General features: G+C 67.2%; 1 protein-coding gene across 11 annotated transcripts; it reads right to left on the reverse strand.

The window, feature by feature from the left end:
* Positions 1-1,110: 1,110 nt before the first annotated feature.
* On the reverse strand, positions 1,111-23,345 carry ADARB1 (adenosine deaminase RNA specific B1). Of its 11 annotated transcripts, none has more exons than XM_060184498.1 (11): positions 23,202-23,341; positions 21,385-21,440; positions 13,414-14,216; positions 7,469-7,583; positions 6,898-7,066; positions 5,795-5,909; positions 3,856-4,051; positions 3,543-3,759; positions 2,989-3,394; positions 2,792-2,951; positions 2,546-2,677 (listed from the first exon to the last, which is right to left on the reverse strand). In XM_060184498.1, exons 1-11 carry the CDS (start codon positions 23,249-23,251, stop codon positions 2,625-2,627), a joined length of 2,340 nt encoding a protein of 779 aa, XP_060040481.1. In that variant the 5' UTR covers positions 23,252-23,341; the 3' UTR covers positions 2,546-2,624. The 11 variants fall into 11 exon arrangements, 8 of the variants coding, with proteins under 8 accessions (XP_060040485.1, XP_060040486.1, XP_060040481.1 ...); XM_060184500.1 differs by having other exon boundaries at positions 2,989-3,206; positions 5,795-5,943; positions 23,202-23,332; XR_009548059.1 differs by lacking the exons at positions 2,546-2,677; positions 2,792-2,951; positions 2,989-3,394 and adding exons at positions 1,111-1,243; positions 2,077-2,248 and having other exon boundaries at positions 3,578-3,759; positions 5,795-5,943; positions 23,202-23,317.
* Positions 23,346-23,558: the final 213 nt, after the last annotated feature.

The raw sequence follows: 23,558 nt of genomic DNA on the forward strand, positions 1-23,558 counted from the left end.
GTCACACTGGTCCTTACCGGAAGGCGACCCAAGCACCACATGGGGCCCCTCCTGCACCTGGGGCAGCTCTACTCCCGGCCCCGCCCGTGGGCACAGGACGCAGTGTGTCACCTCTGGGACCTGCCCGCACTGGACCGGGCGTCAAGTCTACCCGGTCTTTAAAAGACAAAGCCCGTCTCCCAGTCTCCACAGAAAAAGCACCATCCAGAGCTGCTCGGCTCTTGATTGGGGAGCCTGCCCCCACCCCAACCCGTCGCCGAGAACCCCGTGCCCCCCGGCCTCTGCCCAGGGGCCCCTCTGCTGACCTCGGCCTTCTGCCCACCCACCCAAGTGCACTCACAGGCCCTGCCCACCACCCCCACCCTGAGGGGGAACAAGGGGGCTGAGCTCTGGCTGTGGTGGCCCTGCCCTACCCTGCCCCTGCCCTGCACCTGCCTCTGCCATGCCCCCCGCAGCCCTGCCCTACACTGCCCCTGCCCCTGCCCTGTCTCTGCCCCTGCCCTGTCTCTGCCCCTGCCCTACTCCTGCCCTGCCCTGCCTCTGCCACTGCCCCTGTCCCTGTCTCTGCCCCTGCCCTGTCTCTGCCCCTGCCCCTGTCTCTGCCCCTGTCCCTGTCTCTGCCCTGCCCTGCCCCTGCCCTGGCCCTGCCCTGCCCTGCCCCTGCCCTGCTGTGTCCCTGCCCTGCCCCTGCCCTGCCCTGCCCCTGCCCTGCCCCTGCCCTGCCCCTGCCCTGCCCTGCCCCTGCCCTGCCCTGCCCTGCTGTGTCCCTGCCCTGCCCCGGCCCTGCCCCTGCCCTGTCTCTGCCCTGCCCCTGCCTCTGCCACTGCCCCTGCCCTGTCCCTGTCTCTGCCCTGCTCTGCCCCTGCCCTGTCCCTGTCTCTGCCTCTGCCACTGCCCCTGCCCTGTCCCTGTCTCTGCCCTGCTCTGCTCCTGCCCTGGCCCTGTTCTGCCCCGTCCTTATCTCTGCCCTGCCCTGCCCTTGCTGAGTGTGGAGGCTCTGCAGGCCACCCAAACAAGGTTCCGGCCAGGGGACCCGCGGGTCTGCCAGCCCAAGCATGCTGGCGAGGGGGCCGGGCTGCGGCTCCAGAGGGGCAAGGAGCTGCCGGGACAGGCTGAGGGCGCCGGGCGGCGTGTGCCGCGTGCCGGAGTCTTGCGTGGCCTCGTGTGCGTGCGCCGTGCGTGGGGACCGGCCTGTCCTGCCTCTTGCTGTGGCCACCCTCCCTCCTGCACTGACACCGCCTAGCTGAAGAAACTATTTATTCCAGGATTCACAGAGCAGGGGCTACGCTCTGCCGGGAGGGCAGGGGAGGGGGGTGCGGGGAGGGGGTTCTACTCCAGAGAACTCAGGTGACGAAATGGGCCCCACCCGACCCCGTGCCCTCCCAGCTCAGGTGTGAGGCCGGGCACAGCCTGGTTCTCCCCGTGCCCTCCCAGCTTAGGCGGGGGGGTGGGCAGGGGGCATGCCGGCTCCGGTCCCCCAGCCCCCCACCCCGCCCCTCCCATGCGAGCCGTGGGGAGCGCGGTCTGGACCCCGAGTCCCCGGCCCGGCGGCACCCACTCAGGGGCTGAGTGAGAACTGGTCTTGCTCCGTGGGCTTCTCCACCCAGACGCCCAGCCCCGCCTTGAGGAAGGCGCGCGACAGACAGGCCTTGGCTGCCTGATACTCCGTGGCCACCAGCTTGCAGTCATGGTACATGCCCAGCTTGGCGACGGGGGTGCGCTGGAGGGGGGGGGGCACCTGGGGAGGGACGCAGGGCTCAGGGATGCCCCAGGGAGGGGGCGGGAGGGGCCCTGGGGGACGCAGGGCTCAGGGATGTGGGGGGGCTGGGGCAGAGGGGGGTACCCTGCCTCTGGCTGAGCTCAGTACTGGCCCCGGGATGAAGGGGAGGAAGGGCTGAGCCCAGAGGACCTGGGGCTCCCAGCTCAGGGACCCTGCCATCCCTGGGGAGGTGAGGAGTAGGGGGTCTCAGACACGGGGGCTCAGGGTCTGGTGCTCAGTGCCCCCTCCAGGCAGGAGCAGCGGGAGGGGGGCTGTGTGTTGAGGGGACCTGCCCGTGCACCTAGGGGTGGGGGTACCTGGGCGTGCACTCGCACCCAGCGGGTGAACAGCGCCTGCTTGCAAAGGCGGGAAGCCCTGCCCAGCTCGTCCTTCCCTGTTGTGGCATTTATGACTTCGATGGCCGCGTCCCCCACTGTCCAGTTGACACTGAAGTTGGGCGCTTTCCCCGGCTGTCGTGCCTCCGCGTTGCTGATGCCTGGGTGACACGGTGACAGAGAGCCCAGGACGGGTGACAGAGAGCCCAGGACACGGTGACACAGAGCCCAGGACACGGTGACACAGAGCCCAGGACGGGTGACACAGAGCCCAGGACACAGTGACACAGAGCCCAGGACACAGTGACACAGAGCCCAGGACACAGTGACACAGAGCCCAGGACACAGTGACAGAGCCCAGGATGGGTGACACAGAGCCCAGGACATGATGACACAGAGCCCAGGACATGATGACACAGAGCCCAGGACATGGTGACAGGTCACCACAGGCTCCCGGCTGCCACAGTCACACTCTTGGGACCTCAGCTGGTCCCCCCATGGACTTGGGAGAACAGGGTGCATGAGGCATGTTAGACTGGGGTGTTTTGGGGACGCTGGGGGACCTGGGAGCCATTGGGGGACACTGGGGGTCCCGGGGGATGCTGGGGGACCTGGAGGACTCTGGGAGTCCTGGGGATGCTGGGGATTCTGGGGGACACTGGGAGTCCTGGGGGATGCTGGGGGTCCTGGAGGACACTGGGGGTCCTGGGGGATGCTGGGGGTCCTGGAGGACACTGGGAGTCCTGGGGGATGCTGGGGGTCCTGGGGGATGCTGGGGGTCCTGGGGGACACTGGGGGTCCTGGGGGATGCTGGGGGTCCTGGAGGACACTGGGAGTCCTGGGGGATGCTGGGGGTCCTGGGGGTCCTGGAGGACACTGGGGGTCCTGGAGGACACTGGGGGTCCTGGGGGTCCTGGAGGACACTGGGGGTCCTGGGGGATGCTGGGGGTCCTGGGGGACACTGGGAGTCCAGGGGGATGCTGGGGGTCCTGGGGGATGCTGGGGGTCCTGGGGGATGTTGGGGGTCCTGGGGGATGCTGGGGGTCCTGGGGGATGCTGGGGATCCTGGGGGACACTGGGAGTCCTGGGGGATGCTGGGGGTCCTGGGGGTCCTGGAGGACACTGGGGGTCCTGGAGGACACTGGGGGTCCTGGGGGCCCTGGAGGACACTGGGGGTCCTGGGGGTCCTGGAGGACACTGGGGGTCCTGGAGGACACTGGGGGTCCTGGGGGCCCTGGAGGACACTGGGAGTCCTGGGGAATGCTGGGGGTCCTGGGGGACGCTGGGGGTCCTGGGGGCCCTGGATGCCACTGGGGGTCCTGGGGGATGTTGGGGTTCCTGGGGGATGCTGGGGGTCCTGGAGGACACTGGGGGACCCTGGGAGCATGGGGTCCTGGGGGACACTGGGGTCCTGTGGATCCTGGGGGACACAGGGGGTCCTGGGGGACGCTGAGGGGCCTGGGGTCCGGGGCCCGGCACTTGCCGCTGAGCAGAGGCTTGTTGAGTGAGTAGAGAGGCGGCAGACCCTCGATGTTGGAGATCCGCTGGTACATGGCGCGGGACAGGTGGTCCCCGTGGTACAGGCTGCCCAGGATGATGCTGGACAGGTAGATGGGCTCCACGAAGATGCTGAGCAGAGAGCCCTGCACGCCCAGAACGTTCCACCTGCGGACGGGGTTGGACGGGACAGGTGAGGCCAGCCCTGCAGGAACAGGAGGACAGGGCGGCAGGGGCCGGGGGAGAGCGGGGGTGGGGGCCTACCGCGCCATCTTGTCGCTGCAGGACATCGTGAGCAGCCGCTCCCCCTGCAGGACGCCGTCCCAGGTCTGGACGCCTGCGCCCACTCGCACGGGGATGGTGCCCTCCCCGGACTCGATCTTGGTCCGAAGCTGGCCGCGCGCCTTGCGGTTGGGGTGCCTGTCGGCCGGCTCTGGGGGGGGGCGGTGCGGCCCTGAGCCTGAGCCCCACCCAGGTCACATGTTCAGAGATGGCTCAGCCGGGGGGCGGCCCCAGCGGCGTCCAGCCCCGGCCCCCTGGGACTCCACTCAGAGAGTTTCACGGTGTGGGGTGGGGAAGGCGCCTGCTTGTCCACTGGGTGTGAGGCCCAGCTTGAACCCTGCGCCACGTGGAGGACCCCATAATGTCAGAGGAGGCTCCCCACTGCTGTGCTGCCATCTGCCCACCCTTTAATTCTTTTTTTTCTGGAGGCTATTTTTTCCCTTTTGTTGCCCTTGTTGTTTATTATTATTGTTATTGCTTTCATTGTTGTTGGATAGAACAGAGAGAAACCAAGAGAGGTGAGCAAGACACCAAGAGAGGTGAGCAAGAGAGGTGAGCAAGACAGAGAGGGGGAGAGAAAGACAGACACCTGCAGACCTGCTTCACCGCCTGTGAAGCGACTCCCCTGCAGGTGGGGAGCCAGGGGCTCGAACTGGGATCCTCACGCCGGTCCTTGCGCTTGGCGCCACCTGCACTTAACCCGCTGTGCCACCACCGCCCACCCCCCCTCTTAAGAATTTATTTATTCATGATAAAGATAGGAATGAGAGAAAGAGCCAGACATCACTCTGGTACATGTGTTGCCGGGGATCAAACTCAGGACCTCATGGCTAAGAATCCAGTGCTTTATCCACTGTACCACCTCCCAAACCACTGATAATTTATTATTTATCTTGGATAGTGTTGGTCTGCTTCTAAGACCCTTCTGTTTCATTGGTTTAATCCCCCCTGCTTAACACTGCTGTCTATTTACATCACCACTGGTGTCATTGGTTTAGTCCCCCTGCTTAACACTGCTGTCTATTCACATAACCAGTTAACTCAGCACCGCCCCGCCTCCAGGGCACTGGTTTCATCCTCACTGTTTTCAGGCTTTTTCCGTCTCCCCACCCCCTATCCTACGTACATTCTCTTCGGACCTGACTCTCCCGCCTCAGGATAGATAAGGAAGGACTGTGATTAGAGAGAGCTTAGACTGCGCTGCGTTCCACATGAATAAAGACTGAATGCGCACCACTCAGCCAGGGGTCCCTGGTCGCCTCTCTCCCGCCCGTGAAGCCAGCCCGACAGGATAGGACAGAGGGAAATTGAGAGGAAAGGGGGAGACAGAGAGAGGGAGGCCTGCTCCAACACTTATGAAGCCCTCCTCACAGGTGGAGAGCGGGAGCTTGGACCCGCGTCCTTGCGTGTGGGGATCATGTGTGCGAGACTGGTGCAGCACCGCCAGCCCCACACAGGGCTTTCTAACTCGCCCTCAGAGGCCTCTTCACTGTCTAGTGGGTTTTATGCCAGACAGAGACGAGAAATAGAGAGGGGAGCAGGAGAGGCAGAGACACTGCAGCCCTGCTTCACCACTTGTGAAGCTTCCCCTTTGCAGGTGGGTAGACGGGGCTCGAACCCAGGTCCTTGCGCTTAGTACTATGTGCACTTGACTGGGTGTGCCACCCCTGATCCTCCTCATTTTGGTTTTCTAAGAGGGAGCAGATAGAGAGAGCACAGCACCTCAGCTTCCCTCAACATGGTGGGAGTGGGCTCGAACCCGGGTCGCACAAGGCACAGCAGCACCGTCCAGCTGAGCCGTCTGCCCGCCCGCACCCCTGCGTCCACGCACCCAGGAGACTCGGGGGCGCCAAGGCCGGGGGGTTCAGCCCCACCCCCCCATCCAGCGCCCAGCAGCCCCCCCCGCCCCCTGCCGGCTCACCGTCCAGGATGGGCTCATGGGGGGAGAAGATGCGGGCGTCCCCACAAGGCGACGTGCTAATGTAGAGGTGGAACTGCACCGAGTCCCGTAGTCGGAAGCCGCCGCGCTCGGAGCGCTGGAAGATGGAAGACCGCCTCTGTTCCTCCTTGCTGTGAGGGGACAGCACCAGGTCGGGGCCAGGTCAGGGGGCTAGGTGAGGGGTCAGGTCAGGGGCAAGCCAGGTGTCAGGTCAGGGGCCAGGTCAGTGAGGAAGCCAGGGGTCAGGTCAGGGGGCAAGTCAGGGGTCAGGTCAAGGGCCAGTTCAGTGGCAAGCCAGGGAACTAGGTCAGGGGTCAGGTAAGGGTGAGGTCAGGGGTTCAGGTCAGGGGATAGGCCAGGGGCTAGGTCAGGAGGTCAGCAGGGGCTTGAACCGGGATCCGTACGCTGGTCCTTGTGCTTCGTGCCATGTGTGCTACCACCAGGCCCGAAAGATAAATTTCTGTTTCCCTAGAGCCCTGCTGAGCCCTGGCTGCTGGTGGTGCTGGGGACTGAACCCGGGACCTCAGAACCTCAGGCAGAAGAGTCTGTCACAGAATCTGTTGTTGTTATTATTACTGAGCTCTGGCTGACGGTGGCGCTGGGGATTGAACCCGGGGCCTTGAGCCTTCTGCAGAGCCGCTGTGCTGTCTCCCTCTTGTGTTGGTCTTGTTGGGAAACACACACCTTCTCCCAGAAGGGAGTGAGCTGTGTCAGGTGGGCCCTGCATCCAGACGCCCCCAGCTTAGAGCCCCGCACCCTCCCGCCTCACCCCCCAGACTGAGCGACTTCCTTTGTGAGTGTGGGTGACCCCAAGACGGGAGTGCCCACCCCTGCGGGTGCCCCCAGCCCCCTAGTCTCCCAGGCCCCCACCCTGCTCTCCTCCGAGTGCCCCCTCAGCCCACATGACTTCTCCTGCCACCCCACCTGAGCAGCAGCTTGAGCCCCCTACCCCCCTGTGTCCACCTGAGCAGCAGCTCAAGCCCCCATACCCCCAGATGCCCACCTGAGCAGCAGCTCGAGCCCCCTGTACCCCCCCGTGCCCACCTGAGCAGCAGCTTGAGCCCCCTGTACCCCCCTGTGCCCACCTGAGCAGCAGCTCGAGCTGGGTGTAGAGGAAGCGCAGCAGTGCCCGCCGGGCAATGATCTCGGCGTGACAGTCGTTGAGCGCCAGCCCACGGTCGCTCATGTACTCGCCGTTGATGCACTTGGTGCCTGTGCACACGCTCACCACCCTCGCGTCCTTCACGTCGGTGCCTGGGGGACAGGGCCTGAGCCTCACGAGGGGACGGCTGACGGAGGGCAGCCCGGCCCGGGGGAGGGTCACACGGGGGGGCAGGGGGAGGGGTCTCACGGGGTGGGGGAGGCCCTGGGGAGGGGTCTCACGGGGTGGGGGAGTCCCTGGGGAGGGGTCTCACGGGGTGGGGGAGGCCCTGGGGAGGGGTCTCACGGGGTGGGGGAGTCCCTGGGGAGGGGTCACATGGGGGTGAGGCCCAGGGGAGGGGTCTCACGGGGGGCGGGGCTCTCACGGGGAGGGGGGGTGGCGCGGGCCCTGGGCGGGAGGGGCTCTCACGGGGGTGGGGGTGTGCATGGCACCCGCCTCCCCGCACCCGCAGGGGCCTGGGTTCCGGAGAGCGAGGCCCGCACACCTGCTGGTACCTGTGGTCATGACGATGCCCGCCAGGACCTTCCTGCGCGCGTGGGGAGACGAGAAGTTCTCCGTCAGGTCCCCGAACTTCTCCAGAACCAGACGGGCCACAGCGTCAGCCAGCACCTGCGGGCACAGGGGTCGGGGTCAGGGGCGGAACATTCTGGAAGGTGTGTGTGGCTCTTTCCTGGTGTTTTGGGAGGCGGCGGGCGGGAGTGGTGTGCGAGAGCCCCAGGGCTGCCTCAGGACAAGCGGCTCTGGCCCTGCCGTGGCTTCTCTGCGAAGGGAGGCGAGGGGGTGGGGCAGGGGGCTGGGTTGGGGTTGACCCCCTGACCAGCTCAGCCTGGCGGCACGGCCTGACGGGCACCCACTGCAGGGGCCCTAGGTTAGGAACCCCATGGCACAGACCCCAGGCAGACCCCATGGCACAGACCCCACGGTACAGACCCCATGGCACAGGCACCATGGCAGAGACCCCATGGCACAGACCCCATGACAAACCCCATGGCACAGACCCCATGACAGAGACCCCATGACAACCCCCATGGCAGAGACCCCATGGCACAGACCCCATGACAGAGACCCCATGGCAGAGACCCCAGAGCAGGGACACTAGAGAGGGCTGGCACCGGCACCCCAGAAAGACAAGAGCAAGGTGGCCCGCACCTCAGAGCAGGGACAACAGCCCCCCAGGACAGCTGGCCACCCACAGCCGTCTCCTCCACCCCCGTCCTCGGGCCGGGTCACATGCACAGGGCGTGTCCACACGTGACAGTTGGCGCACACGCACACGCCAGGGGCTCCCCTGCCCCTGTGGGGGACGAAGGTCACATGGCTCTGACCCTGTTGGCCAGACCCCATGGACCCCAGTCCTCTGGAGGGGTCTCCTTGGGTGAGGCTGCCCAGTGCCCACCCCACACCTGGACGTGCTGGACAGTGGCCACTGGGGCCAAGCAGGCTTCCTGTTTCTGGGGCTGAGAACATGGTACACCCAGCTCTGGGGGCTGCTGCATGGGAGTAGCACAGCTGCACGGGGGTGGAATAACTGCACAGGGGAGCACAGCTGCACGGGGGTGGAATAACTGCACAGGGGAGCACAGCTGCATGGGGTAGCACAGCTGTATGGGGGAGCACAGCTGCACGGGGGAGCACAGATGCATGGGGTAGCACAGTTGCATGGGGTAGCACAGCTGCATGGGGAGCACAGCTGCACGGAGAGCACAGATGCAGGGGGAGCACAGCTGCACGGAGAGCACAGCTGCACGGGGTAGCACAGCTGCATGGGGGAGCACAGTTGCACGGGGGAGCACAGCTGCATGGGGAGCACAGTTGCACGGGGTAGCACAGCTGCATGGGGAGCATAGCTGCATGGGGTAGCACAGCTGCACGGGGAGCACAGCTGCATGGGGAAGCACAGCTGCATGGGAGTAGCACAGCTGCACGGGGTAGCACAGCTGCATGGGGGTAGCACAGCTGCATGGGGTAGCACAGCTGCACGGGGGAGCACAGCTGCACAGGGGAGCACAGCTGCATGGGGTAGCACAACTGCATGGGGAGCACAGCTGCACGGGGGAGCACAGCTGCATGGGGGTAGCACAGCTGCACGGGGTAGCACAGTTGCATGGGGGAGCACAGCTGCACGGGGGAGCATAGCTGCACGGGGGAGCACAGCTGCACGGGGGAGCACAGCTGCACGGGAAGCACAGCTGCACGGGGAGCACAGCTGCACGGGGAGCACAGCTGCATGGGGAGTACAGCTGCACGGGGTAGCACAGCTGCATGAGGAGCACAGAGCTGCTGGGGAGCACAGCTGCACGGGGGAGCACAGCTGCATGGGGTAGCACAGCTGCAAGAGGAGCACAGCTGCATGGGGAGCACAGCTGCACAGGGGCTGCAGAGCTGGGGTACTGCCGCTGCATTTCTGATGCAGCTATCCAGTGGTTCAGGAACCTTTAGCGGGAGAGGCACCTGTCAGGCTCCTGAGGCCAGGTTGTGCCTTCTGCCTCCCTGCCAGGTGAGCTTGGCCCACAGGAGAGCCAGTGAGAAGAGGGAGCCAGCAGTCTGCTGTCTATCTGTCATACAGTCCATGAGTCCAAGTCTGAGAGCCTGGGGCTCCAGGTGGAGGGGTGTGGACACTGTTCCCTCACACGGGGATCTGACCACTTGAAATCTGCCCTCCTCCTCAAATTCTGGAGGGAGGTCCCAGACAAGGCTGACAGCCTGCTGCCCGCCAGGCCCCCACAGGGAGAGGGCAGCCTGGCCCCTCTGTCCCCAGGTCCCCATGGGGAGAGGACAGACTGACCCCTCTGTCCCCAGGTCCCCACGGGGAGAGGACAGCCTGGCCCCTCTGTCCCCAGGTCCCCACGGGGAGAGGACAGCCTGGCCCCTCTGTCCCCAGGTCCCCACGGGGAGAGGACAGCCTGGCCCCTCTGTCCCCAGGTCCCCACAGGGAGAGGACAAACTGGCCCCTCTGTCCCCAGGTCCCCACGGGGAGAGGACAGCCTGACCCCTCTGTCCCCAGGTCCCCACGGGGAGAGGACAGCCTGACCCCTCTGTCCCCAGGTCCCCATGGGGAGAGGACAAACTGGCCCCTCTGTCCCCAGGTCCCCACGGGGAGAGGACAAACTGGCCCCTCTGTCCCCAGGTCCCCATGGGGAGAGAACAGCCTGACCCCTGTCCCCAGGTCCTGAGCCAGAACATGCAAATGAGGCCACTGCCCTGACAGCCACCCTGACTGTCCTTGTCCCCCAGCCCTGCTGGCCAGTCACTGTGGTCACAGTCCTCCCCGTGGCTGTCACCTCAGGCTGCCAAGTCACATCCACTCATGGCAGGAAAGAAATGTGCTCATTGGTGTGACACCCAGGGACACTTCAGGGCCAGGCAGGACTTGTCCTGGGGGGACACTCAGAGGAGGCAGAGAGGACGCAGGGATGGGGGGCAGAGAGGATGTGGGGACAGGGGAGGGACAGAGAGGATGCAGGGATGGGGGGCAGAGAGGACGTGGTGACAGGGGAGGGACAGAGAGGACGTGGGGACAGGGGAGGGGGGGCAGAGAGGACGTGGGGACAGGGGAGGGAGGCAGAGAGGACATGGGGACAGGGGAGGGGGTCAGAGAGGATGTGGGGAAAGGGGAGGGGGGCAGAGAGGACGTGGGGACAGGGGAGGGAGGCAGAGAGGACATGGGGACAGGGGAGGGGGTCAGAGAGGATGTGGAGACAGACGAGGGGGCAGAGAGGATGTGGGGACAGGGGAGGGGGGCAGAGAGGACGTGGGGACAGGGGAGGGACAGAGAGGATGTGGGGACAGGGGAGGGACAGAGAGGACATGGGGACAGGGGAGGGGGCAGAGAGGACGTGGGGACAGGGGAGGGACAGAGAGGACATGGGGACAGGGGAGGGGGCAGAGAGGATGTGGGGACAGGGGAGGGACAGAGAGGATGTGGGGACAGGGGAGGGGGCAGAGAGGACGTGGGGACAGGGGAGGGGGCAGAGAGGACGTGGGGACAGGGGCGGGGGGCAGAGAGGACGTGGGGACAGGGGAGGGACAGAGAGGACGTGGGGACAGGGGAGGGGGCAGAGAGGACGTGGGGACAGGGGAGGGGGCCAGAGTGGACGTGGGGACAGGGGAGGGAGGCAGAGAGGATGTGGGGACAGGGGAGGGGGGCAGAGAGGATGTGGGGACAGGGGAGGGGGGCAGAGAACACGTGGGGATAGGGGAGGGAGGGGGCAGCGTGGACATGGGGGGCAGACCAGACGTGTCTGTGGGGGTCACCAAGCACAGAGGCCTCCATGTCTCTCCTGTGGAATCCGGAAGAGCCAAAGCCTTGGGAACAAGTGGCTCCCGGCTCCTTCCTCCGCCCTCTGCATCCCCTCCTGTCTTCCTCCATTTTTTTAAAAATTTTATTTAATGGACAGAGACAGAAAAAAAACCCAGAGGGAAGGGGAGATAGAGAGAGAGAAAGGAAGAGAGACCCCTGCAGCGCTGCTTCACCACTGTGAAGCTTTCCCCCTGCAGGTGGGGACCGGGGGCTTGAACCCAGGTCTTTACACCCTGTAATGTGAGCACTTAATCAGGTGAGTCACTGCCTGGCCCCAGTCCTCTCTCACCGAGGGGACAGAAGCTCCCCAGTCCCCAGGACACGGACGCAGGCCCCTCCGGTCACAGGGGCACAGGATGGCAGCAGGGCCCGGCGGCCACGGCAGAGCAGAGCCGGCACACGGGACACAGGACTGACCGCTCGCTTCCTGAGGGCCCAGCAGATGCATGGTCGCCATGCTGTGAAGGTGGCCTGTCCCCTCTGAGCCCAGTGGGGGTGGGCGGCTCACCGGGGGACAGCTTCCTTGGTGTCCACCCCTCCTGGTGTGCACCCTCCCTGGTCACCACCCCACCTGCCCACCCTCGTGGTCACATGCACTGAGCACAGCTGCAGCCTGTTGCTGCCCCCCTGGTGTTTCCTGACTCCCCGGCCCCCGGTGTCCCCCACCTGTCCGTCACCTGGGGCGAGTGCAGCTGCAGCCTCTTGCGGCACCCTGACCCCCTGACCCCCAACACCCGGACCCCAGGCTCCTGGTGTCCCCTGACCCCATCCGCTGTCGCCCATGCCCCTGGTGTCCCCTGACCCCATCCCCTGTCCCCCACGCCCCTGGTGTCCCCTGACCCCATCCTCTGTCCCCCACATTCCTGGTGTCCTGTGTCCCCATCCTCCGTCCCCCACGCCCCGGTGTCCCGTGTCCCCATCCCCTGTCCCCCACGACCCTGGTGTCCCCTGACCCTATCCCCTGTCCCCCATGCCCCTGGTGTCCCATGACCCCATCCTCTGTCCTCTATGCCCCTGGTGTCCCCCTATTGTCCCCTAACCCCCCATCCCCTCTCTCCCACAGCCCTGTGTCACACGTTCCCCTGGGACCCCCTGACCCCCCACCCCTGGCCTCCACGTACCTGGTGTCCCCTGACCCCACCCTTTGTCACACATGCCACTGGTGTCCCCCTGTCCCTCTATTGTCCCCTGACCCCATCCCCTGTCCCCCACGCCGCTGGTGTCCCCTGACCCCATCCCCCATGTCCCTGGTGTCCCCTGATGCCATCCCCTGTCTCCCACGCCCTGGTGTCCCCATCCCCTGTCCCCTATGCCCCCGGTGTCCCGTGTCCCCATCCCCCGTCCCCCATGCCCCTGGTGTCCCCTGACCCCATTCCCCGTCCCCCACACTCCTGGTGTCCCGTGTCCCCATCCCCTGTCCCCTATGCCCCCGGTGTCCCATGTCCCCATCCCCTGTCCGTTGTGCCCCCGGTGTCCCGTGTCCCCATCCCCTGTCCCCTATGCCCCCGGTGTCCCGTGTCCCCATCCCCCGTCCCCCATGCCCCTGGTGTCCCCTGACCCCATTCCCGTCCCCCACACTCCTGGTGTCCCCTGACCCCATTCCCCGTCCCCCACACTCCTGGTGTCCCGTGTCCCCATCCCCTGTCCCCCCCGCCCCGGTGTCCCGTGTCCCCATCCCCCGTCCCCCACGCTCCTGGTGTCCCGTGTCCCCATCCCCTGTCCCCCACGCCCCGGTGTCCCGTGTCCCCATCCCCTGTCCCCTATGCCCCTGGTGTCCCCTGACCCCATTCCCCGTCCCCCACACTCCTGGTGTCCCGTGTCCCCATCCCCTGTCCCCTATGCCCCCAGTGTCCCGTGTCCCCATCCCCCGTCCCCTATGCCCCTGGTGTCCCATGTCCCCATTCCCCGTCCCCCACACTCCTGGTGTCCCGTGTCCCCATCCCCCGTCCCCTATGCCCCCGGTGTCCCGTGTCCCCATCCCCGTCCCCTATGCCCCCGGTGTCCCGTGTCCCCATCCCCCGTCCCCTATGACCCCGGTGTCCCGTGTCCCCATCCCCCATCCCCCACACCCCGGTGTCCCGTGTCCCCATCCCCGTCCCCCACGCCCCTGGTGTCCCGTGTCCCCCGTCCGTCCATCACCTGGGGCGAGTGCAGCTGCAGCCCTTCGCTGGCCACGGGCAGGCGCGAGGGCGTGTGGTCCAGACGCAGGTTGAAGACGGCGGCGAGGGCGGACTGCGCCGCCCGGGCCTTGGCCAGCTTCTTGTTGCGGCCGGAGCCCTCGAACAGCCGGCCGTCCACCACCACGGACATGACGAAGTTCTTGGCGTGGCTCTCCCCGCTCTCCGACAGGAAGTCGTACTTGAGGCCGGGCCGCAGCTCGTTGAGGATCATGACGGGGTTGCGGCCGGGCGGCGCGGCGGGCGCGGGGGGCGGCGGGCCGGGGTCCGAGGGCGGGCGGGGCGGGGACCCCGGGGCCGGGCCGGGCGCCTCGAAGCCGTTGAAGAGCGCGGGCGGGTCGGGCAGGTCGGAGGTGAAGTCCGCGGGGCCCAGCGCGGGCGGCGCCCCGGCCGCGTCCGGCAGCTGCACGAAGGAGCGCAGGGCGCTCTCGGCCGCCTGCAGCTTGGCCTTCTTCTTGGTGGGGCCCGCGCCCTCGAACACCTGCCCGTTGACCTCCACGGCCATGACGAAGCGGGGCGCGTGCACCGGGCCGCTCTGGGCGCGCAGCGCGAACTGCAGGCCGGGCCTCGCCTCGTGCAGGCGCATCAGCGCGTTCTTGGGGAGCGGGGGGCCCGGGGCCCTGCGTCTCCGCCTCGCTCGCGGCCGCCCCAGCCCGCAGCCCTCGTCCGCCGCCCGCTTGCGGCCCCCGCCGTCCAGCCCCTCGCCCGCACGGCGGCGACCTGCGGTGCCACACAGAGTAACTGGCATCGCCTTGGCTGCAGGGTCTTGTAAATGCAAAATTTACACTTTCCTCCGTCTCTGTGCCACCTGGGAGGCTGGGGAAAGGGCTGCTGGGGCAGGGGAAGGGGCTGCGGGGGGCCGGGGAAGGGGCTGTGGGGGGCCGGGGAAGGGGCTGCGGGGGCTGGGGAAGGGGCTGTGGGGGCCGGGGAAGGGGCTGTGGGGGGCCGGGGAAGGGGCTGTGGGGGCTGGGGAAGGGGCTGTGGGGGTTGGGGAAGGGGCTGTGGGGGTTGGGGAAGGGGCTGTGGGGGCTGGGGAAGGGGCTGTGGGGGCCAGGGAAGGGGCTGTGGGGGCCAGGGAAGGGGCTGTGGGGGCCGGGGAAGGGGCTGTGGGGGGCCGGGGAAGGGGCTGTGGGGGCTGGGGAAGGGGCTGTGGGGGTTGGGGAAGGGGCTGTGGGGGTTGGGGAAGGGGCTGTGGGGGCTGGGGAAGGGGCTGTGGGGGCCAGGGAAGGGGCTGTGGGGGTCGGGGAAGGGGCTGTGGGGGGCTGGGGAAGGGGCTGTGGGGGGCGGGGAAGGGGCTGTGGGGGGCTGGGGAAGGGGCTGTGGGGGCTGGGGAAGGGGCTGTGGGGGGCGGGGAAGGGGCTGTGGGGGGCTGGGGAAGGGGCTGTGGGGGCCGGGGAAGGAGCTGTGGGGGGCTGGGGAAGGGGCTGTGGGGGCTGTGGGGGCCAGGGAAGGGGCTGTAGGGGCTGGGGAAGGGGCTGTGTGGGGCTGGGGAAGGGGCTGTGGGGGCCGGGGAAGTGGCTGTGGGGGCCGGGGAAGGGGCTGTGGTGGCCGGGGAAGGGGCTGTGGGGGCCGGGGAAGGGGCTGTGGGGGGCTGGGGAAGGGGCTGTGGGGGCTGTGGGGGCCAGGGAAGGGGCTGTAGGGGCTGGGGAAGGGGCTGTGTGGGGCTGGGGAAGGGGCTGTGGGGGCCGGGGAAGGGGCTGTGGGGGTTGGGGAAGGGGCTGTGGGGGCTGGGGAAGGGGCTGTGGGGGCCGGGGAAGGGGCTGTGGGGGGCCGGGGAAGGGGCTGTGGGGGCTGGGGAAGGGGCTGTGGGGGTTGGGGAAGGGGCTGTGGGGGTTGGGGAAGGGGCTGTGGGGGCTGGGGAAGGGGCTGTGGGGGCCAGGGAAGGGGCTGTGGGGGCCAGGGAAGGGGCTGTGGGGGCCGGGGAAGGGGCTGTGGGGGGCCGGGGAAGGGGCTGTGGGGGCTGGGGAAGGGGCTGTGGGGGTTGGGGAAGGGGCTGTGGGGGTTGGGGAAGGGGCTGTGGGGGCTGGGGAAGGGGCTGTGGGGGCCAGGGAAGGGGCTGTGGGGGCCGGGGAAGGGGCTGTGGGGGGCCGGGGAAGGGGCTGTGGGGGCCGGGGAAGTGGCTGTGGGGGCCGGGGAAGGGGCTGTGGGGGGCCGGGGAAGGGGCTGTGGGGGGCCGGGGAAGGGGCTGTGGGGGCTGGGGAAGGGGCTGTGGGGGTTGGGGAAGGGGCTGTGGGGGTTGGGGAAGGGGCTGTGGGGGCTGGGGAAGGGGCTGTGGGGGCCAGGGAAGGGGCTGTGGGGGCCAGGGAAGGGGCTGTGGGGGCCGGGGAAGGGGCTGTGGGGGGCCGGGGAAGGGGCTGTGGGGGCTGGGGAAGGGGCTGTGGGGGTTGGGGAAGGGGCTGTGGGGGTTGGGGAAGGGGCTGTGGGGGCTGGGGAAGGGGCTGTGGGGGCCAGGGAAGGGGCTGTGGGGGCCGGGGAAGGGGCTGTGGGGGGCTGGGGAAGGGGCTGTGGGGGGCGGGGAAGGGGCTGTGGGGGGCTGGGGAAGGGGCTGTGGGGGCTGGGGAAGGGGCTGTGGGGGGCGGGGAAGGGGCTGTGGGGGGCTGGGGAAGGGGCTGTGGGGGCCGGGGAAGGAGCTGTGGGGGGCTGGGGAAGGGGCTGTGGGGGCTGTGGGGGCCAGGGAAGGGGCTGTAGGGGCTGGGGAAGGGGCTGTGTGGGGCTGGGGAAGGGGCTGTGGGGGCCGGGGAAGTGGCTGTGGGGGCCGGGGAAGGGGCTGTGGTGGCCGGGGAAGGGGCTGTGGGGGCCGGGGAAGGGGCTGTGGGGGGCTGGGGAAGGGGCTGTGGGGGCTGTGGGGGCCAGGGAAGGGGCTGTAGGGGCTGGGGAAGGGGCTGTGTGGGGCTGGGGAAGGGGCTGTGGGGGCCGGGGAAGGGGCTGTGGGGGTTGGGGAAGGGGCTGTGGGGGCTGGGGAAGGGGCTGTGGGGGCCGGGGAAGGGGCTGTGGGGGGCCGGGGAAGGGGCTGTGGGGGCTGGGGAAGGGGCTGTGGGGGTTGGGGAAGGGGCTGTGGGGGTTGGGGAAGGGGCTGTGGGGGCTGGGGAAGGGGCTGTGGGGGCCAGGGAAGGGGCTGTGGGGGCCAGGGAAGGGGCTGTGGGGGCCGGGGAAGGGGCTGTGGGGGGCCGGGGAAGGGGCTGTGGGGGCTGGGGAAGGGGCTGTGGGGGTTGGGGAAGGGGCTGTGGGGGTTGGGGTAGGGGCTGTGGGGGCTGGGGAAGGGGCTGTGGGGGCCAGGGAAGGGGCTGTGGGGGCCGGGGAAGGGGCTGTGGGGGGCCGGGGAAGGGGCTGTGGGGGCCGGGGAAGTGGCTGTGGGGGCCGGGGAAGGGGCTGTGGGGGGCCGGGGAAGGGGCTGTGGGGGGCCGGGGAAGGGGCTGTGGGGGCCGGGGAAGGGGCTGTGGGGGGCCGGGGAAGGGGCTGTGGGGGCCGGGGAAGGGGCTGTGGGGGCCGGGGAAGTGGCTGTGGGGGCTGGGGAAGGGGCTGTGGGGGTTGGGGAAGGGGCTGTGGGGGGCCGGGGAAGGGGCTTGGGGGCTGGGGAAGGGGCTGTGGGGGGCCGGGGAAGGGGCTGTGGGGGCCGGGGAAGGGGCTGTGGGGCCTGGGGAAGGGGCTGTGGTGGCCGGGGAAGGGGCTGTGGGGGCTGGGGAAGGGGCTGCAGGGGGCCAGGGAAGGGGCTGTGGGGGCTGGGGAAGGGGCTGCTGGGGCTGGGGAAGGGGCTGCTGGGGCTGGGGAAGGGGCTGCGGTGGCCGGGGCTTCGGGGGCCAGGGAAGGGGCTGTGGGGGCTGGGGAAGGGGCTGTGGTGGGCTGTGCAGGGTCCCACCACCCCTCCTGAGCAGCCTGTCTCTAGGGGCCGCCCCCCAGGCACCCAGAGGTGTGGGTCCAGCTCCCTATATTGGGGGTGTGGGCTCCCTCTCTGCTCTAAGGGCAAAGCGCTAGTCTATCCATGTGTGAGGCCCTGGGTTCGAGCGCTGGACAGTATGGAGGCTTCCTGAAGGGCTGGGTGTTGCAGCCATGTGCTCTCTCTCTCTTAGCTGGCTGGGCGGGGTGCCCACCTGGTCCGACTTGGGAAGGAGGGCACTGGTGTCTGTGCCTCAGTCTGTCTGGATAGTAAGTCAGCCGGGCCCGGGCCCGGGACTGGCCCAGCGGCACTCAGCCCCAGCACTCAGTGCAACCCTGTCCCCTGGGTGTGAGCTCACCCTTCAGGTTCAGCTGCTCCTGGGGGCTCAGCCTTAGTGCAGGGGCGTGCAGGGTGCACCAGGGGGCAGACGCACACAGAGGCCAGACCCCAGAGACTTGGATGCAGGGCAGCCGGGAGGAGCAGTGGGAGAGGGTGGCATGGAGGGGCAGCCTGGAGGGAGCAGCTTGGAAGGGGAGCAGCCAAGAGGGAGCAGCTGGGAGGAGGAGCTTCTCAGAAGGGAGATGCACAGAGGGAACAGCTCAGCAGAGGAGCATCTGGGAGGGGGTAGCTGGGGGAAGCAGCAGGAAGGGGAGCATCTAGGAGGGGCAGCACGGAGGGGGCATCTTGGAAGGGGAGTAGCTGGAAGGAGCAGTATGGAGGAGCAGCTTGAAAAGGGAGCAGCTGAGGGAGAAACAGCAGCTGGGAAGGAGTAGCTGGAAGGGGAGCAGCTGGGAAAAGGGAATAGCTCACAGGGGGAGCAGCATGGAGGGTACAGCTGGGAGGGAACAGTTTGGAAAGGGAGCAGCCTGAAGAAGGGAACAGCTCACAGGGGGAGCAGCTGGGGAGGAGAAGCAGCAGGTGAGAGCAGCATCTTGGAGGAGCAGCCTGGAGCAGCTATGGGGGGAGCATCCTAGAGGGAGCAGCTGGAAGGGGGTGCTCAGAAGGGGAGCAGCTGGGTAGGGGAGTAACTAGGAGGAGTAGCTCTAAGGGGGAGTAGCTGGGAGGAGGAGTAGCAGCTGTGAGGGAAGCAGCTGGGGAGAGAAGCAGAGAGGAGGAGCAGCTGGGAAGGGGAGCAGCTGGGAGGAGAAGCAGAGAGGAGGAGCAGTTGGGAAGGGGAGCAGCATGGAGGAGTAGCTCAAAAGGGGAGCAGCTGGGAAAGGGGAGCAGCTAGGAGGAGGAGTAGCAGCTGGAAGGGAAGCAGCTGTGGGGAGAAGCAGAGAGGAGGAGCAGCTGGGAAGGGGAGCAGCTGGGGGGAGAAGCAGAGAGGAGGAGCAGCTGGGAAGGGGAGCAGCTGGGGGGAGAAGCAGAGAGGAGGAGCAGCTGGGAAGGGGAGCAGCATTTGGGGGAGGAGCAGCTCAGAGGGGAGCAGCTGGGAGGAGACAAGTGTGGAGGGCGCCCCTTCCCCATTGCTCAGGGTGCTGGTGTTGAGTCCATCAGGGGCAGAGTGTGGGGTCCCTTTGTCTCCAGGCACAGGCAGGAAAGTGGGCAGGGGGGCCGTGACCTCGACGGGACGGGGACCACTGTCGTCGGGAGCCCCCGGGGGGTTGAAAGTGGGGGCAGGGGCTCGGCTCTGCCCCAGGGACCCGGGTTCGACAGGCCGTGGGAGGCTGGGCCCGTCACCCGCCACCCACGCAGCCCTCCTCCCAGGTGACAGCTGACGGCACAGACACTAAATTCCCATTTATAACACCCTGCAGCAAAGGCCTGGCTCCTCCCGGCTGGGCAGAGGGAGGCGGCCACGGCAGCCGCAGGGGAGGCTGGGGGCGCGGGGCTCCGCTGGCTGGCGCTGCTGGCGGGAAGAGCCATCTGGAACGTCAGGCTGTCGCGACATAAAGCCGCACGGGCGGGCGTCAGGCGCGAGTTCCCCTGTCCCACACCCGGGGCCGGCCCCATGGCCTCAGGACGCCTCTTGTTCCTTCTGTCTCTCACGGTCTCTCTCCCTCTCTCTGTCCTTCACTCTGTCTCTCATTCTCTCCCTCTACGTCTCTCTGTCTCTGGCTCTCACTCTGTTTAAGGAAAGAAATCTGGCTGGGGAGCAGTGGAGTCCTGAGCTCAAACAAGCCCAGCAGCGCCCCTGCCGGGAAGACACATGCTGACAGCCCAACAGACACCTGGACCGACGCCACGGGACCGACGCCACGCGCCACTAACTGGGCTGCAGTGACCCTGAGGGCGGGTCGGGGCAGCGGGCAGTGCTGAGTGGATCCCTATGGGCCCCATGGTGCAGCCTGTGGGGGCTGGAGGGCCTGGCACAGGACAGGGCGCAGAGGGTGTCTCTGGACAGAGATCTCTGGGGCACAGAGTGGCGGTGGGTGTGGTGTGGAGCCAGGCCCTGCGTCTCGGTCCTGTGCACCACACCAGATCACCAAGAATCACCAAGATCGGAACTCCCACCTTCCGCACCCCCAACGGCTTCCACGCGCCCAGAGGGGCCGCCGGGAAAGATGGCCAGAGGCTCTGGACCCAGGCCCACTCCGCCCGGGATGTGTGTGCCCGGGAGCCTTCCTCTGACCTCAGCACTGAGAGGGAAGCCATGCCGGGGAGCGTCCGGGAAGTCAGGGGCTGCCTCTCTTTCTCATCTGAGAGGGAAGGGAAAGGCGGCGGACGCCAGGGTGCGGTGAAGGGTGCTGTGCCGCTTAGGAAGGAGGCACAGGGCCTTCGTGAGTGAAAAGGGCAAAACCCAGACACACAGACGGATGATTACCAGACCTGACCCGGGAGAGCTCGGTGGTGGGGTCAGGCCCGCCACGTGGAGTCTGGTGACTCCCCATGAAGCGGACAAACGCCACAGGCTTGGGGAACGGGTGCGGCGGGAAGGCGGCTCAGCTGGTGTGGACAGACGCAGACGCGAGACGGACTCGGTCCCCAGGGCCACCTGAGCCGGACTGGCGCTTGGCCACATTCTCTGTCTTCTGTCTCCCGAGAAATTCTCCCTCCCGTGTATGAGAAACAAGTCTCTTGGGGTGGGGGAGACAGCGTTATAAGGCACTCCCGCCTGAGGCCCCAGGTTCCATCCCCAGCACTACCGTTTGCCAGAGCTCAGCAGGGCTTGGGGGCGGGGGTGGGAGGAGAAAAAAATAGAGAAGAAAAAAGAAAGAAATCTTTTCTAAAAAGGGGTGGGTTTGGGGGCTGGTTAAGCACACGTTACCATGTGCAAGGACCCGGGTTCGAGCCCTCGCTCCCAGGTCCCCCCACCTGTCGGGGGAAGCTTCACGAGTGGTGGAACAGGAACGCAGGTGTCTCTATATCTCAATGTCTCTCTACCCTATCACATAAAATAAATTCATAAAATTAGAAAAATAAAACAGGAGTGGGGTCAGGAGTGCCTTGCCCAGGGGGCACATGCACCGTGAGGACCTGGGTTTGAATCCTCAAGCATCTGGGGTACACATATGGGGAGGCAGTGCCGTGAGGTCTCCCCTTCCCTCTCTCACCTTCTAAAGGGACACAGCGTGGCCAGGAGCAGGGGACCCGCAGGCAGGGCCCAGGGGAGCTGGCAACAGGATCAATTGATTGATCCCACTGATCAATCAATCACTCAGTCACTCAGTCAGCCAGTGAACACCAGGCAGTGCACGGCTAGCTGCAGACTCATTGGCCCGGGCCTGCCGAGTTCAGTCCTGCGTCCCCGCCCGCGCCTGGCGACCTGCCCAGTCCCACCGGCCTCCCCAGGGGCGCAGGGAAGAGCCGCCCAGGGGTCAGTGCTGGCTGGGGGCAGGGACACAGCAGGGCATCCAGGCTGCCCTCGGGCCGGGGGGTGACAAGCCCTGGCCTTGGGGGATGCTGACCGGAGGACGGGCCCTCAGAGCCATGTGAGGTGTCCCATGTCCCCAGCAGGGTCCCCGAGTCCCACTGCTCTGGCCAGAGTGGCCGTCTCTGTGCTGCAACCCAGTGGGTGTGGGGGTCCCAGGACAGAGAGTGGGGGCGCTCCACGGGGGGCAAGTCCCGCAGGCCTCTCCCTGCCCACCCAGGGTGCGGGACGCGGGGAGGGAGCCTTACTCATGTTCTCCTCGTCCTCCGTGTCCATGGCAGGCGGTGACCACCGTGGCCTCAGGCTGCAAGACAACAGAAGACGCAGGTCAGTGCCGGCCTGGGCCCTCAGTACAGGCAGGAGGGCACCACGCCTGGGACCTGCCCTTGCGGGTACAGGAAGAGTGCCGTGGGGACAGGACGTGAGACTGCAGGGCCCGGCCTCAGCCTGCGGGGACAGGGAGGGACGGCACAGCAAGGCGCCAGGTAGGGCACAGTCAGCCAGGACCCTCGGTTTGGGTCAGGAAGTGCCCGGGAATGCCTGGCCCTCAGCCGGTATCGGGAGACCCCAGTGAAGTGGACGGTCCTGCTGGACGCCTGGTCTCCAACCCCGAGGGCTGTAGACGTGGGTCCTTGTAGCGGGATGGCCACACAGAGAGAGCTGGGGGTGGAGACACTCCCAGTGGCCCCCAGGAGGGGCACCTGGACCCCGCTCCGCACCGGCCCGTGGCCCCGACATGGAGCCTGGGTCTCTCACCCCAGAGATCTCCACTGCTCTTGGTGCTGGAGACGCTCACAGAAAGGGGTCGGGTGCCGGAGTGAGCAGCGGCTCAGGGTGTGTGGCCTGCAGCCTGTGCCGCCCCCCCCACATTCCTTAAAGATCTGTGTGTCCACGTGGAGGTCTGGGGGGCTGCCAGGCGGCAGGAGGCCCCCGCGGGCAGGGAGCACTTAATCCCCGTCCTTTTAAGGTGCCCTCACCGGGCTCTGGACACAGACCAGCACCGCAGGGAAGAGGTTTGAAGGGGGGGCGGCACCCGCGGGCGTGAGTGATGCAAGTTCAAAGCCCCCCGAGGAGGCACAGACGGGCGGGGGAGGGGAGGTGGGGGCCGGGCTGTGGGGCCTGCAGCGCCTCCTCTGGGGGCACCCAGCCTGTCCCGGTGGGCATCTCTGGTGGGGACTGGGCTGACTCTCTAGGTGTCCCCCAATGGGACCCCCGAGGGTGCTCCTGAGTGCTCCCCTGAGAGTGCTCCCTGAGGGTGCCCAACTGAGTGTGCTCCCCTGAGTGCTCCCCTGAGGGTGCTCCTGAGTGCTCCCTGAAAGCAGGACAGCCGCTCCTTGTAGAGAACAAGGGTGACACCCATGTGGGGAAGGACAGGCCCTGCTCTCATGCTCACACACATGCAAACACTTGCACACGTGTGGACACAGAGACACACACACATGGGTGCACACACAGATATGTGCACAGGTGAATGCAAAGGCATGTTCTCACACACGTGTGCACAGGTGATTCACAGACACACATCATGTACAGACACATGCATGGGTGGGTCACACAGACACACGTGCACATGTACAGAGCAGGGCATGCACGCAGAGACACAGGCATGCAAGGTGTACCCAAGTGCAGAGACGGCTGCACATACGCACAGCACACATGTACAAGAGACACATGTGCACAGGAAGATATGCTTGTACACATAATGTGAACAGAGACACAGCACAGGTGTGCAGATACATGCTCAGAAGTGCACATGGAGACACGTGCAGATGCCTACACAGAGACCATGCACACGTGGTGCACAGGGACACAGCACAGGGGCCGTGCACACGTGGTGCACAGGGACATAGCACAGGGGCCATGCACACGTGGTGCACAGGGACACAGCACAGGGGCCGTGCACACGTGGTGCACAGGGACACAGCACAGGGGCCGTGCACACGTGGTGCACAGGGGCCGTGCACAGCAGGCAAGTGCACCCGGGAATCTTGTGCACCAGACACAGGTCCAGGCTCATGCACACGCAGAGACATGCCAAGACACATGTGCGCATGTGAGAGCACACCTTCCGTGGAGCAGCCGCCAGGAGCCCAGGGTGGGGGCGGCCCAGGGCATGGTGGCCGCGGAGGCTCAGTCACCAGGAAGGGCTTCTGCGTCCTCTCCACCTAGCAAACAGTGTCTGCTGCCAGCCAGTGTCCACTGCAGGGGAGGGGGCCTGCAGCCAGTGTCCACGGCAGGGGAGGGGGGCCTGTAGCCAGTGTCAACTGCAGGGGAGGGGGGCCTGTAGCCAGTGTCCACTGCAGGGGAGGGGGCCTGCAGCCGGTGTCCACTGTGGAGGGGCAGGACTTTCTGTCTGAAGCCTGGCCCAGGTGTGACCCCCCCCCCCGTCCCCGGCCAGCGTGACCTCCTGGCCGGGTTGCCC

This window comes from Erinaceus europaeus, unplaced genomic scaffold, assembly GCF_950295315.1.
Source record: "Erinaceus europaeus unplaced genomic scaffold, mEriEur2.1 scaffold_344, whole genome shotgun sequence".
Taxonomy (NCBI): domain Eukaryota; kingdom Metazoa; phylum Chordata; class Mammalia; order Eulipotyphla; family Erinaceidae; genus Erinaceus; species Erinaceus europaeus.